General features: G+C 40.1%; 1 protein-coding gene and 1 long non-coding RNA gene across 6 annotated transcripts in view; one reads left to right on the forward strand and one right to left on the reverse strand.

Moving 5' to 3' along the window:
* LOC136294090 (uncharacterized) overlaps positions 1-20,832 on the forward strand; it is a 209,836-nt gene that overhangs the window by 10,299 nt on the left and 178,705 nt on the right. The gene's annotated exons all lie outside the window — the stretch shown is intronic.
* RASGEF1A (RasGEF domain family member 1A) overlaps positions 1-20,832 on the reverse strand; it is a 151,520-nt gene that overhangs the window by 3,237 nt on the left and 127,451 nt on the right. For all 4 annotated transcript variants that reach the window (XM_066191538.1, XM_066191535.1, XM_066191536.1 and 1 more), the window contains 8 exons: positions 18,822-19,001; positions 12,373-12,501; positions 6,764-6,901; positions 3,147-3,368; positions 2,782-2,856; positions 2,465-2,557; positions 735-837; positions 365-444 (listed from right to left, as the gene is read on the reverse strand). In XM_066191538.1, coding sequence (XP_066047635.1) covers positions 365-444; positions 735-837; positions 2,465-2,557; positions 2,782-2,856; positions 3,147-3,368; positions 6,764-6,901; positions 12,373-12,501; positions 18,822-18,995 — 1,014 coding nt within the window. In that variant the 5' untranslated portion in view covers positions 18,996-19,001. The remainder of the gene's footprint in view (positions 1-364; positions 445-734; positions 838-2,464; positions 2,558-2,781; positions 2,857-3,146; positions 3,369-6,763; positions 6,902-12,372; positions 12,502-18,821; positions 19,002-20,832) is intronic.

Genomic DNA, 20,832 nt, shown 5'->3' on the forward strand with positions numbered 1-20,832 from the left:
GCCTTTGCTCTCACCTCTGTTTCTGATCAGAGTTTCAATTAGGTTTTGTTTCCATGCAGGTCTCCACTAGGTGGAGTCCTCTAATTAGTTTGAAGGAAACCACCATTCACCAGCATTCATTGACGTGGAAACTACCTTGAAGTTAAATTGGCAAAAACACGCTAGGAAGAAATAATTTAAAGAGAGCTGGCGTCCACTTTTCTTTGCAGACAAGTAGAGAGTTTGAAACAGAGGAAATACTCTCATAATGATTATGTGCTGGTGACCATTGACGGAAGTGTCTGCTCTCCCACGCAGTAATTAGCAGAGATTTGGATAAAACTATTTGGTGTATTTCTATATGAAGTCAAAACTTTATACATACCTCTAAAACATCAAATTTGGCTGTTTTAACCTTGGACCAGGTTTTCTTTAACCGTGCCACAGGGCTCAAGTTCATGCCAGCTGAATGCAGGGAGAGAGGAGACAAAGAAACAACTGAGCTGAAAAAACTACAGGGCTAATGTAACTGGGCTTAATGTATCAACAGCCACATTGGAAGGTGTTTCAGCTTGACAAACAGAAGCTGCAGCTAAAGCTCACCCACCCACACGTTAATCTGTCACTGGCAGATACTGTCCCTGTGGAAGTGTGCATGCTGATGTGGTGGGCCAATTCAGGGCAAGTGTGAGCCTAGTCTTGCAGTCAGGTTGTAAAATGGAGTGCGTTTTGCCACCTGTGTTAAGGATACTCACAGATAATAGCCATCATTGAGTTGAAATTTCCAATGTTGAAGCATTCTCTTGCCACGTCAATGAAAAATTCCACCATTCTTGTACGCTGCTTTTTCTTTACAATCTGGAGAAAAACCAAAGAGAGAAGGGATGGTCTGAATTTTGGATAGGATGTCCAGCCAAAGGCATTGTAGTAGGTTCAGTGAATCAACATTTCAAGACTTTATCCAGCTAAATCTTAATACAGGCCTCAAGATTTTTTGTTAAGATTAATTTTTAATAAAATAGCAGAAATATTTGGGGTGAGTACCAATTATTTGTGTAGTTCTGGGGGAGTGCACATCTCTGTTTATACAAAAAAGTCCATGTCTTAGGCAATCCTGCAGAAAGAAGCTGGACACTTTCAGCAATTTCCTGTTACTGGAAAAGGAAGATAACGTGATGCTGCTATCAGAATATATGCAAAACATTTAAGCCTCTCAAGAAGCGGGGAAAGCACTGGACAGACTTAAGATCAGGGGCACAGAACCTAAATGTGAAAGAAAGCAACTGCCACGTCCTGCTTTTCTCCTTCTGGTACATGTACTCCTAAAGGACCAGTTGAGAGCAGGTAGTGATGATGAGCAAATATATAAATTCCCACTCATGCAAATGTGCAAAGAATCAAGCAACTGATCCTGAACATCTCATCTGCAAAGTCTTTTATAAAGTGCAAAGCAAAATAAGTTATTGCCTGGATTGCAATAATTAATGAAAATATTTTCCCTGGTTTACATAAAAATGGCTCCCAAGCAGTGACAGCAGACTCTCTGACCTAAGTACTTTAGTTTCTGTCATATCAAAAGGAAATGGGTTCAGTAGTTGAAGGCCTGGCTTAGCCCTCAGTATGCTAAAACCTTTCTTTGATGGTATACTAAATGTATGAGCTCTACCAGCCATCTCTGGAAGTGTCTTCGTGTGCTTCTGCAATACATTTCTGAGAGCAGGAAATCTTAAGAGATTAGGATCAGTAGATTGGACTTCACGAAAATGCAGCAGGCTTTGGGATTTCCACAGAAGGGCTACTGACCAAGCAGGAATGGGGAGAAAAAATCCCATTTGCTAGAACTGCAATTAAGAGAAATCTAAAAAGAATAAGAAGCTAAAAAGAGAACACACATGCCAAAAAAAAAAAAGAAAAAGAAAAGGTTTCTGGGGCAGCACACCTTCAATTTCTTTGCCTATGATATGACAGAAGTTACCTTAACCTCTAGTAGGTTATTCTTCCTCTTCTATTTTTCTTAGACTTTCCAGTAGTCCACTTTTTGTCCAGACTTTAAAGAAAGCTTATTCTTGATTTTTCAACAACCAATATTGAATTAATAGAAATTTAAAAATGAATATATCACAGTACTAATGTTATTTAAATGCAGTGGAAGGACAACTGTTTATTGGTAAATCTCCACTTAAAGTATTTTGAAGAATCTTTTGATGCATTTAAAAAAAGATAAACCCAAAAGACCTCCTAACTCAGTCCACAAAAGTTCCATTGGACTGCATGACTAATGCAGCTGCACAAAATTAGAGGATATATGCGAAGTCAAACATAGCCTTGAACTCTTAATTATATGAGCATGCAAATAATTTAATGCTTGAATAATACTATTATCTTTAATTGCACTGCTAATGTTTAAATCTCATTTAGAGCATTGCCTGCCTCTTGTCCTTAAGGCCAGGATCCCTTTGCTGTCCTGTTTTCTATGAATACCTACCCGACAAATCTCTGTAGCCACCAGCATGCTGAGGCAATTGAACCAATTGTCATAGGCCTCCAAATTATAGGTTTTGGTCACGTCACTTCGGCACTGTAAGAGAACAGGTCACACGTCAAACCTCTCCTGTACCATGATAAAGTCAAAGTTTACCAAAGAAAACCTTCTTTTTCATGGCTTGACAAAATCTTGTTGCACATGTTTTAAGGCATGAGCTTAAAGAAGCTTAGAAAGTGTCAGGGTATATTCAAATAATGTAGTATTATTCTTTACTCTGGCTTCTACGTTTCTTTTTCCCTCTGTACACCTTTTTGTACCTTGTGATTATCCAGGGAGTCCATGTGGCTGACAATCTGCATCAGATCCTCTGGGTAAATGTTGCTCACCCTTTCCTGTATTTGGAGAGAGGAGAGATTGTCATTGTACAGACAGACAGAGAGAGAGTTCTGTAAAAAAAAAATCAAAGTTAGGAGAACATTTTGGTAACTTTATCTTCCTGCAGTGGAGATGTACAAAGTGCTTTTATCAGTGTGCCTAATTGGTCTTGTTAATTTCTTGACTTGGTGTTTTTTAATTAAAATACTGGAGGCTTTTGGTGAAGCCACAGCAAAATTCACACTGACGAGTATATTAGTATTTGGTAAATGGCAAATAGAATACTCCACCCCAATCAGTGTCTCACCAGCTCGATGTAGGTCAGCTGCTGTGCCAGGATCAGAGGGTCACAGCACACACTCAGGATGTCCTTTTGAGTTGACTGGGGCTTGGTTTTGAGGATGGTGCCCTTGTCAGTAACAGGCTGACGGAATTTCTCTTTGATTTCCTGGTATTGGCTCCGTGCAGAGAGGGCCATCAGGAGATTCTGTGTCATCTGGCTAATGATCTTTTTCACTGTTCCATTTTCCTAAGCAGAAGGGAGAAACAACAACTGCTGAAAACCTTTAGCTCTTGCAGACATGGATTACCAGAGAATTTCTGCCTGGGAAAAATAAATGCCTATTATCCATTTTCTTTCATCTTTTCTGAGCTGATCATTCTGTGACAAATGACCTTGTCCTAAATACCCACACAACTCCATAATGACACTGTTCTGCCTGCCTGCCTTCCCAGCTTTGCTCTGCTTGGCTGGCTGGTCTGCTCCTTTGGGTAGTGCCCCATTTCAAAGGCATCCGTGTCAGCAGCTGGAGTGGGCATGTGGAAAGGGCTGGAGCTGCTTGCACAAGGCTTCCTGGAACCTCTGTGCACCAACTGCCAAAAACTCTCATTCTGATCAGACCCACTGATGAATCCAGTTGGTCTAGGTCAAGCAGAATCCAGGGAATTCACATTATGTCCAGGAATATACCCCTAAAATATCCTAACTTAGCTTTGAACAGCTACAGCATCCAAATATTTATATAAGAGCACAATATACATCATGTTCTTGGACAACTAAAATGCCTTTCCTGTTTATCATGTGCGGATTTTAAACGTAAGATTTGTAAGGATTTGTTGAAAGGTAAAGCCACAGGAACACAATCCATCTGCTCGGTGTTTTGACAACTGAGGTGATTTTTTTTTTCTGCCATTGTGTCCTATAGACATTTCTCTGAGATCGCCCCCAAAGAGCTAACTTGATTGCTTTCCTACACCTCCATCCTGTCTGCTTTAAGAGACCCAAGTTTCTTCTGCTGCTAGGAAAATTAATTCAACTAGACAGTCCTTTTCCTCACAGAATCATTCTCTGGCTTTCATGCAAATTACTTTTCTTGAAGTTAACCACAAGGTTCACTTCTGCCAGTCAATGGGACATGCTAGAAAGAGCTGCAATGAATCTGTGACCAGTCAAAGGAAACACTAATGTGCAGCAGTGACTGAAATTATGTAGCAGATGTGAGAGATGACTACCAAATACTTGTATATTGCCTGTTATAATTAAGCAATAATGATGTCAGAATGGTGCTTTACAAGGCAATAATCTGACTCCCAAGTGAAATCAAATGAAAAGCTGAAGGCAGTGTAGCTCATCTTGAGGCTGGATTACTGCTGAACAGCAGCTGTCTGGAGTCATTTCTGATACTGTGCTACAAGTGTTCAGAAATGCCAAGGGAGCCTGGTGGAGGGGACTAAAACAAAGCAGAATTCTCTTTCTCTTCTCTCTTATGCTGAGCTTTCCACTGTGAGTGGCATGCCTTCAGCCACTGTGCCTGACTTGCCCGCAAGTCTGGGAGGAAGCAGACTTGCTGGTAGGATTGCACAAAATGACACTTGAAGGTGGGTGAAAGAATTGCAGGTATTATGTAAAAGTGAAGAAAGAAACTCAGACATGAAAAGCTATGGCTTACTTAAATGATTATGAATTTATTAGCATCTTAATGCTTAGACAAATGTCCTTAAGAGTTTCCTTTCATTACCAGTTTCACCCTAATTTTCCCTACAACTGAGGGAAAACAGAAATTAAAAGATATTGATAAGATACATAAATTTGGAAGATAAATCAGTGACTGTACAATGATTTGTACTTGCTGGAGTTGGTTTTTACTAACTTTGGGGTGCAATCCCAGCTGTAGCTTTAGCTATTTGGTATGCTGCATTTTTCACCAGGACAGCACCTGACTGCTTTGTGAGAGTGCTCAGTTGACTTTCTACCTTGTGTATGAAGAATAGAGTCATAAGGGGATTTGAGAAAGCTTTAAAATACAAAATAAGCCCCCAGCCTCTGCCATGCTTCCATGCTGAAGCATAGTATGGGGGTAATTCGATGTGCTAACAAAAACTTAGAGTGAGAGCTGCTTTTTGTCAGTGTCAAATTAGTATTTCCTGAGGGTCAGAGGAGGCATAGCTCTTCAGTGATGAACCTTGATTGGTAGCCTTGTTAAGGGGGTAAATGAGGTGGTGCTGTAATTAATGGATGCCATCAGATGCTTTGAACACCACAGCACTGAGCCATTCCATGAAGATGGGTTTTTCTCAAACGAGAATTATTCACACATAAGAAAGGGGAAGAAGGGGAAGAGGAAGAAAGAAAGGGCACAACTTCTTTCTAGTTCAAAGTAACAGACAAATAAAATACCGAGATAGAGATGCTAAATAAGGCCTCTGCTAACCCCCTTTCACAGTGCTATCTCTGCCAACATCCACACCTCTGCCCTTGTCTGCAGAGAGAAGAGAAGGTTATCGTCCTATTTCCTCTTCCCCTCCTCCTGAGGCACTGACATTCTCATCTAGTAGCCATGTAAACATCTTTGCTGATGCAACAAAATCATCATACTTCCTTCTGACTTGGTAACACCTCACTCTATTGTCCTATCCCTGATTCATGCCGTGCTGTCAAACCTGTTGCTCTTCATTTTCACTCTACTTGAATCAACAAAAGCACATAATACAACTGTCTTCCTGGTTCCTCCTAATTGTTCTCAAAAATATCTTGAAGTTGTGGGTTTAAAAACAGTAAGAAGCTTCTACTTTTACATGAGTAGGACTTCACATTTGTACAAATACTTTGCAACTAACTCTCTTGCAGTTCTTGATTATACTCTTCATTCTGTCTATTGCTGTTAACAGTGACTTTCTCAATGAACAGAAAGTGTAGGCTTTGTGAATGCTGGGAAAGAGCCAAAACTAACAAAAAAAAAAACCCCAAAACCCCCCCTCTCCTGGCTCCCCCCAAAAAACTAGCAGCCCTTGTTTCATTCCAATCCACTTCATTTGTTTGCTTTAGGTTTTTTCTAGGCCCACTTTTCTTCATGGGCTAGAAACGCAGAGCTGTTACGACTGGTGATGGACTAGCTAGCAGAGCTCAAAGATAACTTGCTTTGTGGAAATACTGTGCCTGTCACCTGAAACAATGCAATAAACCAGCTGCTTTTTATTGTTAGAAGCTGGGAATGAGCTGCTAAATAATTAACACCCTCACCTTGGCCAAGAGTACATGTGATACAACTAGTTGGTGTGTCTTGCAGAGCTCAGACATACAGAGTAGTGACAACGTACAAAGGATGGTATGTAATTCATTATTAAATCCTCTTGAGCCATTATAGTTACTGTTCTTTCTCCTTCTGCACTACAGTCATTTTTCACACTGCCACGACTATTTTCTCTCTTCTTCTTACATGATTAGACGTAGACAGTTCCTGCTAATGGAGCATTAAGTCCATCAGGCAGCCCATGTCCTGTGGTTACCCTGACAACTCAGCAAACTGCTGCTGGAGTTCATTTAGAAAATACTGCCTGTAGGATTGTATAGGACATGGCACAGTTCATGTAACAGTTGACAAATACTGCTTTAGCACTTAACTTTTTTTTTCCTCCCACCCCTACCTCATCACATTGTGTGATCCTGTGAGCAATCTCCTTCAACTCTTTCATGGATTTTTCATCTTGGAAATCGTAGGGGAAGGTTTCAGTCCATTCCTTCAGGAGCTGAATGATTTTGGCAGCGAAGGATTTTAGTTTTGCCTGGAAAGAAACAATTAGTTGATTATTGACAGTAGACTTGTCTGAGTGCAGATTAAATTGGCTGATAAAGGTTCACAAAAACCTAGAGACACCCTTGAAAATACTTTGCATTAATAGTAGGTGATGGGGACAAAAAAAGGAACGTATTTAACTGTGTGCTAGATTCCTAAATAGTATCATTTAGCCTCCTTTCATGATAGCTTGGTGATGTCTCTTACCAAACACTTTGAAGATATTTTCAAGGTTAGTTGTATAAAACCAGGAAGATGACAGAACAGTTCCAGTGACTTATTTAACTGAAGTCCATGGGATTTAAGCTGATTTATGCCATCTGAGGCAGCAGCACTGTAGTGTCTGAATTCAAATGTGTACAAACCGCAGTACTCTACCAACGGTCTTCCATGGGAAACACTCACTGACATTTCTGTTCTATAGAATTTATCAGACCATCCAGACTGTATATTAAATAAATGAATGACAGGAAAGACGTGTGTGTTCTCTCCATGACGTCTAAATCAAAACAGACTTTGACAACAAAAGGTATTGGCTTTTGTTCAAAAAGCTATCAACCAGAGAAAGGGCAGGAAGAGTATTTTTCTATCTTTTTTTTTTTTTTTTTTTTTTTTGTGTGTTACCTGGGAATCTTCTAAGGCTTTTCATCAGTTAGACCTGAATTGGGTGCCAATTACGCCCCACTGCATTGCATCAATGGACAGCAGCATCAGTACATCCAAGGGAGCAGTCTTGTAAAATTGGGAGTGTGAGTGCTAAGAACACTTGTAATGAGCAAGGAGAATCAAACCCTAATTCAGGTTATATTTATCCTCCTACCCAACTTGTGATGCACTGAGGAAAAAGAGGAAGCTTTGTTTGTGTTCCCTCCCCACTTGTGTAAGTGCAGAGGTCCCTGAAGGCAGCAGTTCCTTCTCTCCAGGGACAGCACAGCCCTTCCCAGGAGGGCACTGAGCATGTGAGTGTCACCACAGCAAACTGGTGTAAAACAGAGAATGTCTCCAAATACTGGCAGCGGCTCCTGCCAAAACATCATGGTATGTCCCAGTTTATTTGATCAAAACCAAAGGTCAAGGAAATTAAGCTGGGGTTTTTTTCCTGCCTTTTTTTTAATATCTCACCATTATATAGTCAATGCCATCTGATTATTAATATAATCAATTGCCAATGATTATTAATCATCATTGATAAGAACTTTAAGTTAAACAATGCACCCTTGAATCTTCAATCTGACGATTAGCCAGTGCTTCCTTGTAAGTCCAGAGGGAATTTTCTTGGGTTGTTTTGGCTTTTTTAAGACCTGCAAATTGCTACCTGCGACCATGCATTTCCTACCTGTTTTTATTGAGAGCACTTAATTGATGCAGCTAATGAGATAAACACAGAATAGCTGCAGAGGGAGGGCAAAAATAAAACATCACCATTCATTTTGCCAGCAGTGGGCATTCCTGCAAAGCAGGTCTGTCGGTGCCCCTGACAGCTGTTTCTCAACAGCGTGGGACAGGGTTCCAGATCATAGCTGCCTGTCCTCCAAACTCCCACTGTCATCTGCCTTGGGGAAAAGACAATTTATACTTACTTGCTAGGAAATGCACGGAGCCTGACATTATTAAAAGAATAATCTGTAGGTGGTGACGGACGATTAATTAGCTCAGGAATGCACTTCCATTCAATTAACATTAACAGGTATGTGTCCACTCCACTTTTGTTTACCAAAAGCTGCTACAGAACTGTTTCTTAGTATTAATCATCCTGACTATACTTTCTTTTTAATTTCTGGGACTGAAAAAGGAGTGGTGAGGGCCAAATGTTTCAAAATCCTACCTTAGGCTGTGGCAAGCATCTCCATATGAATACTCAGTTCATAAAGAATTTATGGGTTGTCTAGACTGACCCCAGCAGCTGAAGAGACTAAATCAGTCATAGCTGATGCTTTTTTAATGCTGGTGTGTCTAAGATTGCTCCTTAAAGACCAGGAGCCCACTGAAGAGGCAGCACTACCTGTCATGATTTGAAGTAAGTGCAGTGTAACACCAGGCTACGTTTCATCGGGTTTTTTAGGCACTGATATAGAAGGAAATGGTTTGAAGGAGAAAAATGAAGCTTTGTGCTTGTAGGACTCAGCCAAATTACCCCAAATTATACTCCATGTACAGCTTAAAACACAGTGATTTATGAACACTGACTTCCCATCTCTTGTATCTATTTTTGAGTTATGGTTAGCCTTCTTCGTGTGGCAAGCCAGGCACGTTGCAGGACAAACTGCAAACTGTATCCCTCTTCACGTTTAACAAAGCTTAATGTTTCATCAGGTGCTTTTTAACACTCATGAAAATAAGGTGTACACTTTCTGAGAACAATGCTAAAAGACCTCAGTGCAGTGGAACATGGGATTTCTATTTCATGTGCACTCTGATGAAGCCCAAAGCAGCGTGACAAGCTTGGAGCACATGGTAACCCAGATGGAAACCTCACAGATATGTGGGTAGCAGCACAGTTTCCTTTCTGTCACGGTTGCAATAAACCCACCAACCTACTTTTCTCCAGTCCTACTCCAGACATGAGCCTCCCCTTGTGAGGCCTGACAGAGTTCTCTGCAGTCCATGGGAATACTTCTCCCATAGATATTTCTTTGAGAAGAGAATTAACTCTATTAATTTAAGTGTTCTGTGGATTGACCCTGTTCAGCATGAGACAAGACAGGACTGAAAAACAACTCCCAATTAGAAAGGAGGGCAATAGGAGCACTGTGCTTGTAGGGAAGATTTAATGGCAATGACCTGCTTAGGAGTATTTTTTCATTGTTTTGGTTTTAAAAAGGAGGACTTACTGGCAAAAAACCCCAGGGGATATAGTAATTTTTGAAGGGACTTACATATTCCAAGACAGGCAAAACAAACTTAATAGAAATTAACTTCTATGTCCTCTTTTAATTTCTTACTTCTTTAACTTTAGATATATAAAATATTTAAGCTGCAGAAAAAATGTACCACGGGTGTAACAACAGGGGTCTTTTCCATTCAATAATACTATACAAGTGATTTTTCTCTGATAATCTTCTTTGAGACTTTCCAATTTCTAATCCACTTTCAGAGAGTTAATTTTTTTCCTTTATGGTCAGTCTTAACTACTGACTTGTATGTTATAATTGATGTCTTAAACTGTGAAATTCTTGCTTTTTATGAGTAGTTAAAAGGCCTCTGAGCAGACTCCAAGACACCCCAGAGTGTTTTTCTTTGCAATCCACCTTTCTCTGGGTTGTATTTCTGTAGAACTCTTTGGCTAGCTAGTACGGTCAAAACCAAGAGAATGATAAATATTGTGGTGTGTAACCTCAAAACCTGGTTTCTTGCCACTTTTTCAGCTCACATGCTATCCAGGCACCAAATTGCCCCGCTTGTCTTAAGAGATTTTGCATAAGCAAACTCTATCAGAGATGCTTTAACTGCTTTTGTCAGCTATTTCCTGCTATGCAGCCACTTAATTAGAAGGTGCTGGTAGTTGATGATACCTTAATAGATCATGACTGTGAATACTTGAGAGTATCTTGAGCGAAGAGTTTGTGTGCTGTGTGTGAAATGAGATTTTATTTGTTGCCATGTAGAAAAACAGATGTTTGCAAATGCTAGTGGCCAAACTATTCTGTAAAACATACAGGTGCTTGCAGTAGAGGGCAGTAAAGCAGTAATTTGAAAGGAATGTCAGAAGTTCAAGTAGTGTTTTCCAAAATTTGCGATTTATATTAAACCGGAGGTAGGAAGGGATCAAGGGCATAATAGAAAGGGCAACCAGAAAAGCATGTAAATGAAAGCCACCTCCCAGAAGTGTTGTATTGTCACCCTGCTGTTTGTTGTCTTCCTGTAGGCCCACGTCCAAAGTGCCAGCAGAAGGTGTAGGAGTGTGGGTGTTTGGGATATGAGCTGCTCTGTTTGACATTAGGATGTGATGCTAGTTCATTTCTGTTAGGAAGCTGTGACTTTTCAACATGTCTGCTGAGAAGCCACACTAATACTACTTTACAATTAGCACTGTATCTCTAAACAGCCAGCTGATTTAGTCCCCAGAGATGGCTTTCATTTGAAAATCTCCAAAGTGCCTTGTTATTCACAAAAGTTTCATCTTATATCCCATTAATTTTAAATCTAAGTATTTCACAGATGTATTTGGACACTTTCTAGTCACTGCAGTCTTTCCCTACGTACGTCTACAGCTCAGATGGACTCATTCCATATTTCAGATGGTCCTGGCATCTTTTAGAGGTTCCCATCTCTGTTGTTTAGTTACATGTTGCTGAGGAACCATTACAACTTACAGAGGAGAATTTGCTCAGTCACAAATTAAGTTTGGCAGTGGTGCTAGGGACAGTGATCACCTCAGAGCACAAAACTGGATGCAGTGGTTCTGGCACCTTATGTCCCTGACCCTTGTTTTTTTCCCCAGCACCTACAGGATGAGCTATGCAGATATTTGGAGAGTAGATCAGGGGACTGACCTGGATGAAAGTCATTTTGCACCATGGTTTGTTTGTCCTGTGGAGCAATTTTGTGGCATCAAAAAAGAGCATGCACATCAGGAATAGGATGGGAGAAAAAGCCCTTAGGTCAGTATTGCTGTCAAAAACTCTTTATTGACCAATCAGAGTTGCCTTTTGTGCTCCTCACTCAGAGTGCTGATACATCAAGGAGAAAACAGAATGGGACTATTAACGTGCTGAAGATTAGGAATGTGAGCATGTAACCTCTCATCAGAGAAGAAAGGTTCCAAAACATGCCTAGGATTTGAACAATCTAGGTCTTTAAATGCTTGTTGTTTATACCATCCTGTTTCTGTCACTCTTCTTTGCTGCCCAGCTTGGACTTTTCTGGAACTTCAATTTCAGTCAAAAGTCTTTCAAAACGTACTTTGCAAATGGTGACACTTAGAAGGATGTAAGTTTGGTTTAACTGATGGTAATAAAACATGTCAGTGCAGGTTGCCATTTTAAATAAGTGCATCTCCTAATTTTTCTGAGAGGTAACTTTCTGATTTACTGCTATACTGAGTTAAAACACCCCAACAATAACCTAGCAGAGGTTATTGTTAACTCTAATAGGATGCTGAGGCTGACTGGAGAAAGGGATTTTCTTGGATTTGATTTTCCTTACTTGGTGAAAGCTCAAAAGTGCAAACCAACTTGCTGGGCAGGTTTCATGGCAGACACACACTACACTCCTCCAAAGCACTGCTCCAGGGACCTGCAGCTGACTGATAAGGGGACATAACCTCTAGCAAATGTGACCAGCAAATGAAGTAAAGATACTTCAAAGAAAAAGAGCCATATACAAGTGCATTCAGCAACAAATGCCAATTACAATTCAATATTATTCTTTATCAGTCTATTTAGCTTTACAATGAGAAGGAGAGAGTGGAAAATAAATGACAGCAGCACAGGTAACTGAGGGACATAATGGTCCATTTACCTTTTCTGCCTCAGTCCCCGTTTCCAGCTGCTGCTTCTGTTTAATGCAGATCTGCCCCACTTTAGCCAGGAGCTCGTGTGGGTGAATGAAGACTCGTGAGCTCAGTAGGAAAGTGAAGATGTAAGTTCTCTGTGGAAGGAGAAAAAAGAAAGAAAAACAAGTTGAAAAGCTTTAGCAAAACTAATGCGTCTTCCTTGGAAAAACTAATCCGTAAACTATGAATGTAACTTTCCTTCATTTAAAATTTCTACATTTTTTCCTGTCTCCAGAGAAATGCTGGTCTTCTCTAGCTCTGTTGAAAGGAAATGCTATAGGCCTCAAGGCTATTAACTGTGGGGTTTTCCAATTATCAAATGATTTCCTTTTAATATGCCAGACTCAGTGTGCCTAATTAGTCATCACTTACCAAAGCCACAAATGAAATACCTCTAATGTAGGGTGTTATGACTCTTAAACACCACTATTTAATGCTGCTTTGTTTCTTTAAGAGTGATTGTTTTTCACTGAGCTGCAGGAAACTGCTTCATGTGTATTCCAAACCACAGCTGTAATTTCTTCATGTATGGGGATTTTCATTCCTTTCTTGCCACAATCACTGACAAAAGTTTTCACTTAGTTTGGGGGCACAGGACAATAATTTAGTTTTATACTTGACTTTATTTACTTGGAGCTTGCATCAGAGTCTTCTGAATATGAACACTGCTAATAAATACCAGCAATGATGATGTCTCATTAGAAATAACCTCTCCATTTGTAATTTAAAAGCTGTGATGCACTGTATGGTACTCTGGACATGTATCCATTGTATCATATTCTGGATAGTTTAATTGAAGTGAGGATGATTTTTTTGTCCTAGTCTTGGTCTGGGCTTCTGTATTGGACTGTAATTGCCTGACTAATGACAGTAGCATCTCATAAGTACTTCTATTTTTCCCTTAGGCTTCCTGGTAAAATTTGGAGTTGGGAAATTACAGAGGATCTCCTTGACATTGTATTTCAATTAACCTTTGTTATGTTTGAAATGTGCACTGTTTTTTGACCATATTTTAGTAATGTGACTTTGCAGGACACAGCCAAGTGCATTTAAATAGTCAGTGTGAGCTTGTACCACCTTGGGTTGGGCAAGTAATTTAAGACAGCTAAAATCTTAGGACCAGTTGTCTAAAATATGGTATCTCTACTATCAGCTACCAAATTCTGCCGCTTGCAGTTTCTAAAAGAAGCTTATAATTAAACAAGGATGGTATCTTTATGACCCCAAAGAGGTTATGTGGTTTCTCTCTCTAATCAGAGCAAAATGTGCTATTAATGAAAAATGTTATCACTCCTCTAGTACTCAGTGTGCCCTATAATACAAATTTAGCACTAACCACCAAATATCAGGGAAAAAGGAATTTTTTTTAAAACAAAATAAATAACACTAACCAAAAGTCACAGTGTGTTCTGAGAGTGAGTGAAAAGTATAACAGATTAAACATATATCTAAACATACAACTCTGTGCTGAGCTTCTGAAGGAAGCTAATGAAAGTACAGAATGGAGTGTGATACAGCAGAGGCATTTAAAATGCTCATTCTGATTTGAAGATCTTATTAGTTCTGGGGTTCATGTATTACATTAGGAACAGCATTAGTTCTGTACAATCAAAGCCAGAGTTCAGTTCTAGTCTTTGCCTTGTTTGTTGTTTAGGGATGGAGGAAGAGAGGGGGTGCAGGGCTAACTAGAGGGGCAGTTTGGGTCATGTTCCTGAGGGCTTCCACTGATGCCCACAGAAGATGCCCCGTGGGGCCACCTCACGGTCGGGCTCTTGGTGCCTTTGAGCAGGTGGGCAGGGCAGTGACAGGACACGGACAACAAGGCCTCCCTCCTTAATGGCACAGTTGCAAACATCCCCTACAAGTGTGTGTCTGGAAATCTACGAAATTAGGCCTCTGTTTGATATTTCATGTCTCTCCAGAACTTCAGAGTTTATTTTTACATTTATGGTGATCATCAATTCTATAAAAGTCTGTGGTAGTGTATGTGATGTGTGATGGGCACTAAAATTAGGCTGAAAAGCTAACCTGAGTCACAAAAAGGCACTTGGTACTTGGTTGTGTTATGGGACAACATATCAGATCTTCTATTCCCATGTATACAAGAATGATTCTTAATCTGACATGTTCCCTACTCAGAATGAAAGCAATGAAAGAACTGTGTTGGGTTGGGAGATTTGGGGCATGTGCTCGTGTCTTTAATTATTCCTAGTTATCCTCTGACAGACTTTCTACCTATCTCATGTGTTCATTGCTATCACTGTTGTCCCTGAACTAAAAACTCTGAGTCTGGACTATGTGGAACAGGAAATTAGCTGTTGGGTGTGTCAGCTGTCACTGGGTTGTGTGAATTTTTTCACACTGAAGACTTGAAGCAGTCCTCACTTTTTACTGTATTTTGCATTTGAGAGATGGGATGGGTGGGGGGAAAAAAAAAAAAAAAAAGGACTTGACACTTTGATCCCTTCCCCACATTCTTGCTTTGGGATTTGAGAGGGCCTGTCTGAAAGATGTGTCTGGATGTGTCAGTAGCAGGGAACCACAACTTAAGCCACACTGCCCTGGCAGTGACCTTTGCTCTGATAAGCTGGAACACATTCTTTTAAGCAAAGATGTAATTTTGCTTCTCACAGTAATTCCAGCATTGGTCTCCTTGGTGGAAGCATGTGTGATGTGGCACAGTGTTTATCCAGAGTGAGTCTGAGACAAGGCCACTCACAGCATCATCCCCCTGCTGTCACACAGCAAGAAAAGTGTGACACAGATGACCTGTGCTTTTGTTTGGTTTCTTTAATAATGTTTTATAGGATGTTCATAAAAGTTTTGAACTGGAAAGATGCAGGAAGATAAAGGCCGTGACAGTGTGTACTTTCCATTTTAGGCTTGCTGATCTCTGTAATCAGTAATAGCTGGACTGGACCCATGCAATGCTTTTTCAAACAATATCAAACTTGTAGGTTTTAGAAACAAATTAGCATTCCTTCTGGAATCCATCTGCTGTATTTTTATTCCATTTTTTAAAGTAATTTAACTGGAACTAGGTTCATTACTTTGGAAAACAATTTTTCCTTTGTGGTCAATCAAGATGTGCCTGTGTACACTATCCTGGTATCGAATTGAGGGGTTTCTTGATACTTTTATTACTGACACAGACAAAGACTACAATTAAGAACCAAATTAAAAACGACAGCAGTACTGACCCCCCCATTTCCTTGCCTCTCTGCTAGTAGTCACTCCTTATCCACTAAGGAAATTTCAGACTGAACTAAGCCATGCATTTCAGCTTAGCTGTATGTCTCAGGGGCGAGGAACACAGTTGTTTTGGATAGTAAAGATTTCATACTAACGTCACATGCCTTACCTAGATCAAGGATTTCTGTGATTTGCTGCATCTGCACTACTGTACACAGGCTAAATGTTATAACAGTGTAAAAACCTACAGTCTCTCAGGCAGTCCTCTAGCCATGAAGAGGATGGTTTGGAGAAGGAAATTTACCTCTGAAGATAGCTGGTTTGATAAAGAATGATTAAAAAATACTTCCATAAGAGTGAAAGTTAACCTCCATTTATCCTGAAAGTGACAGGTATTTGGGAGGGGAGGTAAAAAAAAAAAATCCTTTCTGCACTTGGGAGAACCTAAGTAGACACAAAAGGGGCTTGTGCTTTGCAAAAGAATAAGAAGCCAGATTCCTTTAGTGCCTAAAGTTGTTGCTAAGAGATGAGCTGAATTATATTAAAAAAAAAAAAGAGTGTGAGTGCACAAGACTAAAGAAGGAATTGTTACTCTCTGACCCAAGAATGCACTGATGACTACTCGAGAAGGGGAAAAAAAATAAAATTTCTCTGTGTTCACTCACTGCTCATTCTGGAACTTTGTGTTTGTGAAATATTTTCTTCAAATATTTTTTTGCTTGGGCACAAGGGCTGCAGACTGGTACATTCCATTCCTAACCTCCTGAACTCCTCTGTCTCATGAGTATACATTTTCCTATGTGCAGAGCAAGTCCCTGCACACAAACAAGACTCAAAAGAGCAGTACACTAATGTAGGCGCTTATCTTTCCTGTCCTCCCTTGCCTGTCTCGTGTTCTGCCAACATGACAAACACATTTTTGTTCTGCCTCTGTTACCAGCACAGAAAGATACTGTGTGTTTGCTCTTTCCCCCACTCCCTTTTTCTCTGTCCAGAAGGTTACTGTGATCATAAGCTCAATGTGCACACAGGCGGCAATGCCTTCTGAGCATTGTGCTCAAAGGTAGGGACCAGGAAACTTGGCTGAGTACTGCAACTGTGTCACTCTGAAACTAAGGTGACCTCTGCTCTAGCTGCACTAGCTTCTCTTGGTGAGAATTAATTGCTGACACCTTGCTGCCTTTCTTTGGCTGAGTAGCCAGAGACACAAGACTTAAGAGGGTTTGATACTTCTGTCTTGAACATACAGGACTGGCTACTCTTCTGACAGGACATCAGCCTCAAGGGCTACCACCAACCCTCTGTGGCAACTCCCCTAAAACCACAAATGAGCATGAAATGAAGTATAAACATGTAACTGAAGGGAAACAGAAAACTTGGGTTTGAAGACGACTCAAATACAGCTTCTTCTTTATTTTGTTCAGAGCTTATTTATCTACCCATTTTATAATTAATCCTTTCAGCTAAACTGGGTGATCTGGCTTAACTAAAGGTACATGTTGTGCCGCAGAGGAGATGAATTTGGTTTAAGGCTGTTGCTCATCTCTCTTTCCCTGGAGTTACCCTTGACTGCTTCTGTGGGATGTTCACTGTGAGCCTGCTGTCTATTTAAACTGCAGCTTGTAGGGTGGGGTCCATGGCTGCTGGGTTTGTAATGCACGGGATATGAAGGGATAGCACCATGGAAACCAGCAGCATTCCAAAGGAAGTTGTAGATCCCTTAAGTAATACTCACTTCATGGAACCGTTTTCAGGGTAGCTGTGTTATAAATAGATTCTATGTTGCAAGGTATATTAAGGGATGTGCATTAGCAGCTACTTAAAAAACAGTAGCTACATTCCTGAAATCTAAGTAACAAGTAATCATATTCTAGTATCACACAAAAGACAAGGAAAGGACTCCTTGGATCAGCCTAAAGCTATGCATTCCACTGTTATACCACACCAGCTCTACCCACTGCTTTCTTCTGTGCATCTGTTCTATGATATGTATTTGGGGATGTGGAATGGAGATTTAATGTCTAACAATGGTTATCCCTCGAGTCTTAGAAAGGATTGGGTACTGGCAGCACAATTGTATGTTAGCCATATTTAAATATAAGGTTTAGGATTACTTCTGAACTGGAATAGTAAACCATGCTGGTTTTGCTTTTTAATCCCATACTGATGATTGATGGCAATTCTGCACATTCCCACTGAACTCTCACATGGAGAGTCTCTTTTCTGTGGATAACAATTGCGAGGATGTGTGGTGTTATACGTGGGACCTTGGAGGGACTTTATTGTGATTTCAATGAGACCACAATAAAATGTTCTGCACAAATTAGACTGAGAAACACAAAATATATAGCAGGGCCCACTACAATAAACATTAAGTTTCACACAAAAGTTAATAGTGTTTGCAGTTTCCTGCTCCCTTAGTTTTTTCAAGTGCTGTGATACTTTTGTCATAGCTGCTGCTTTTTAAGAGCTCAAATAGAATATAAGTTACATAGACTCTCTGATCTTTGGCCACTTGTTTCAATAGTATCTTTTGTTAATGGGCACAGAGAGTAATTTTAAGTGATAAAGTGATGTATTAATATCCTAGGTGCAGATTCTTACTGCATACCCTAGAGTTATACATAGGTAGTATTCACTTTGAGGACTACACTGAGGATGTTCAACCACTTGCAAAATCATATTCAGGCTCCAGAACATACATTACTACAGAACTGGCCCATTAAAATGTCTTTAGAAAGAGAGTATTTTAATTAAAATCTATTTTGGGGTTTTAATTTATTTTTTTTTTTTTTATTTGGAAGGCCTAACTAGGATATGCATAGAAAATTAAGGGGAAAAAAAATACAAAAGCTGTTTTCAGGTCTGCTTCCCTAGGTAGGAGCTGGTTAGTAGTTAATCTTGGCTGCATTAGAGCTAAAGCAGCTTAGAAGTATGAAAATTCTGTGGCAAATGCTGCTTTTAATTGGTTCTTAAGGCACTCATTTGACTTCAAGATGGCTTTATCTTTCTAACAAGTGCTCTCATTAAGAAACAGAGAATATCCCTATTGAGCAACAGCTTTAATGAATGAACATTGCCAGTAAAATAAATGCATCTTTAGTCTACATCTCAATCTTGAATCAGACAGAGGTAGAATTTCAGGAAGGAGCACCAATCCGGATACTAATGCAGTAAAACCATAGGAAGTAAAAAAAAAAAAAACCTTTTGGTGGCTACTTACGTCTGGGTAATAGTCCATGGTGGGCACCAGGCGCTCTATCAAGGCCTCCAGTGATCCAGAAACAAGGTTCCCATCCTGATAAACAGGGTCCACACATCTCTCTCCCATGTCTGGCTGCACTTGCCCACTACAACTGGAACCAAGCATGCTGGAAAATATTGGCGTCTGGGGCATAGTTTCCTGCAGAAGCAGCAAAGAAAGGGAGAGAGGGTTAAGCTTTCTTCCAGGATGTCTTCTGTGTGGGTTTTACAGAGGCATACATTAAACACAATTACAGATTTGACTGAAGGCAGCCTCAGCATTCAAGCTGAGTTCTGAATCCAAGCAGTCACACATCTGCAAGCTGGCTTTGGCATTTGAAATGCACTTTAAGCTGTCTCTAAGGCTGTAGATGCACGAGCTGTAAGAATTTTCCTCACTGCACTTGATTTCTTCCTTCTGCCCAGTTTTTCCCTGATTCTTTATGCATAAAACTAGACAGAGATGAAAATACAGAATGCTTTCTGAATTTCCAAGATACTGAAGTGGTGCCTTACTGAACAAACAAACAAATACTAAGCCTTGATGTTCCCATTCTTAATCATTTTGAAGCCAGATCTTTGGCCAAAATACTTCACTTGGGATGATAAATCCTTCACCACTTCTACAGTTAGATGTACTCCAGGTCTCAGCACAAGTGCATCTTCTGCATGTAGATATCACTGGAAACGTGGGGGATATCCTGTCTGATCAAAATTGCCTTTTTTCTTTTCTTTTTTTTTTTTTTTCTTTTTCTTTTTACACGTACGTGAAACCAGGAACTGGGTGGAACTGTGACATAAACTGTAATATACAAGTCTAATTTAAACAGTCTCTTTGGAGATCTTTGCTTAGGATACAAACCTGTTGTCGCAACACAAAAACCACAAGAAGGTTCAGGGTTTGCACCTCCCTTCCCTTGGCCGCAGCTGTATCACTGCACCGCAGCCTCTGAGTAAACTCTAGGGGGTCTCTTGTTTGTTTTAAACTGGCTACAGCTTAAATCTATGCAGAAGGCTAAACAAAACATCCTGCTACTGTATGTAAATGTTGAAAATGCTATTCAGCATCAAAACAGTTCCCCCTGGCTGCTGAAATAGTCAAGACTGTTTTGGAGATCAAGTGCAAAGAAGGCAGCCTTAACTCTTGAGCTGCTGTCTCGCTGTCTCTGAAAGAGACAAGATATTGACATAGATGAAAAGCACTTATGGAGATGAAAAGGATTAGGCCATTACTGGTACCTTTAACCTGACAGCTGTTTCTAACTGCGCTCATCTCTCGCACTTAAGTCTTGTCCTGAGCAATTTTTTAATGCAAGGCACATTTTTCCTCTCAAACTCTCCAAAGTCAATCATTCACGTTTACAACTGGAATACAGAACATTTTTCTCTTCTTAGGGGCTGATAAATGCTAGGTGCATTGTGAGGAAAAAATACCAGTACTAACAGGACTTGTTTATCAAAGTGACAGATTTACTTATGTGTGAAGCTGATAAGTAGAACTGCTTCGTGGCTTTTACCAAAAGACCATTGCGTACATATGTGATAAGAGACATAAGGGAAGTGTAATTCCCTGTAAGTTAAACATAGTAGCTGTTTAATAGCAACTCGGGAGACCACAATGAGGAATGGAGTTCAGTTTCAGAAGTTCAGGACACAGAGTCCAATAAAATAAAAAATGCAGGATCTAATGTCATATCAAAAGAAATGGAAAATGACAGTTCTGCACAAAAGTGCATTGAGATTACTCAGTATTTTACAGATTTATCTGTTCGGCCCGAGCTTTGCAGTACATGACACTGAGAAACGGCTGAAGCATACGCTGAAGCTAACGGCTTTGCTGTCTGTACTATGTAACTCGCCAGTAATTTGCTTTTTTCCCTTTTAAGGTCCATGGCAATACAGCCCCTAGCTGCTTCTCAGGATGGTCTGGCTGTGATGAGCACTTCTGGCTAATAACGTGAAGTTGCACAGGGCTTTTAAGCGAATCGAAC

This window comes from Chamaea fasciata, unplaced genomic scaffold, assembly GCF_029207755.1.
Source record: "Chamaea fasciata isolate MVZ Bird 193981 ecotype frontalis unplaced genomic scaffold, bChaFas1.0.hap1 SCAF_9, whole genome shotgun sequence".
NCBI classification, from domain to species: domain Eukaryota; kingdom Metazoa; phylum Chordata; class Aves; order Passeriformes; family Sylviidae; genus Chamaea; species Chamaea fasciata.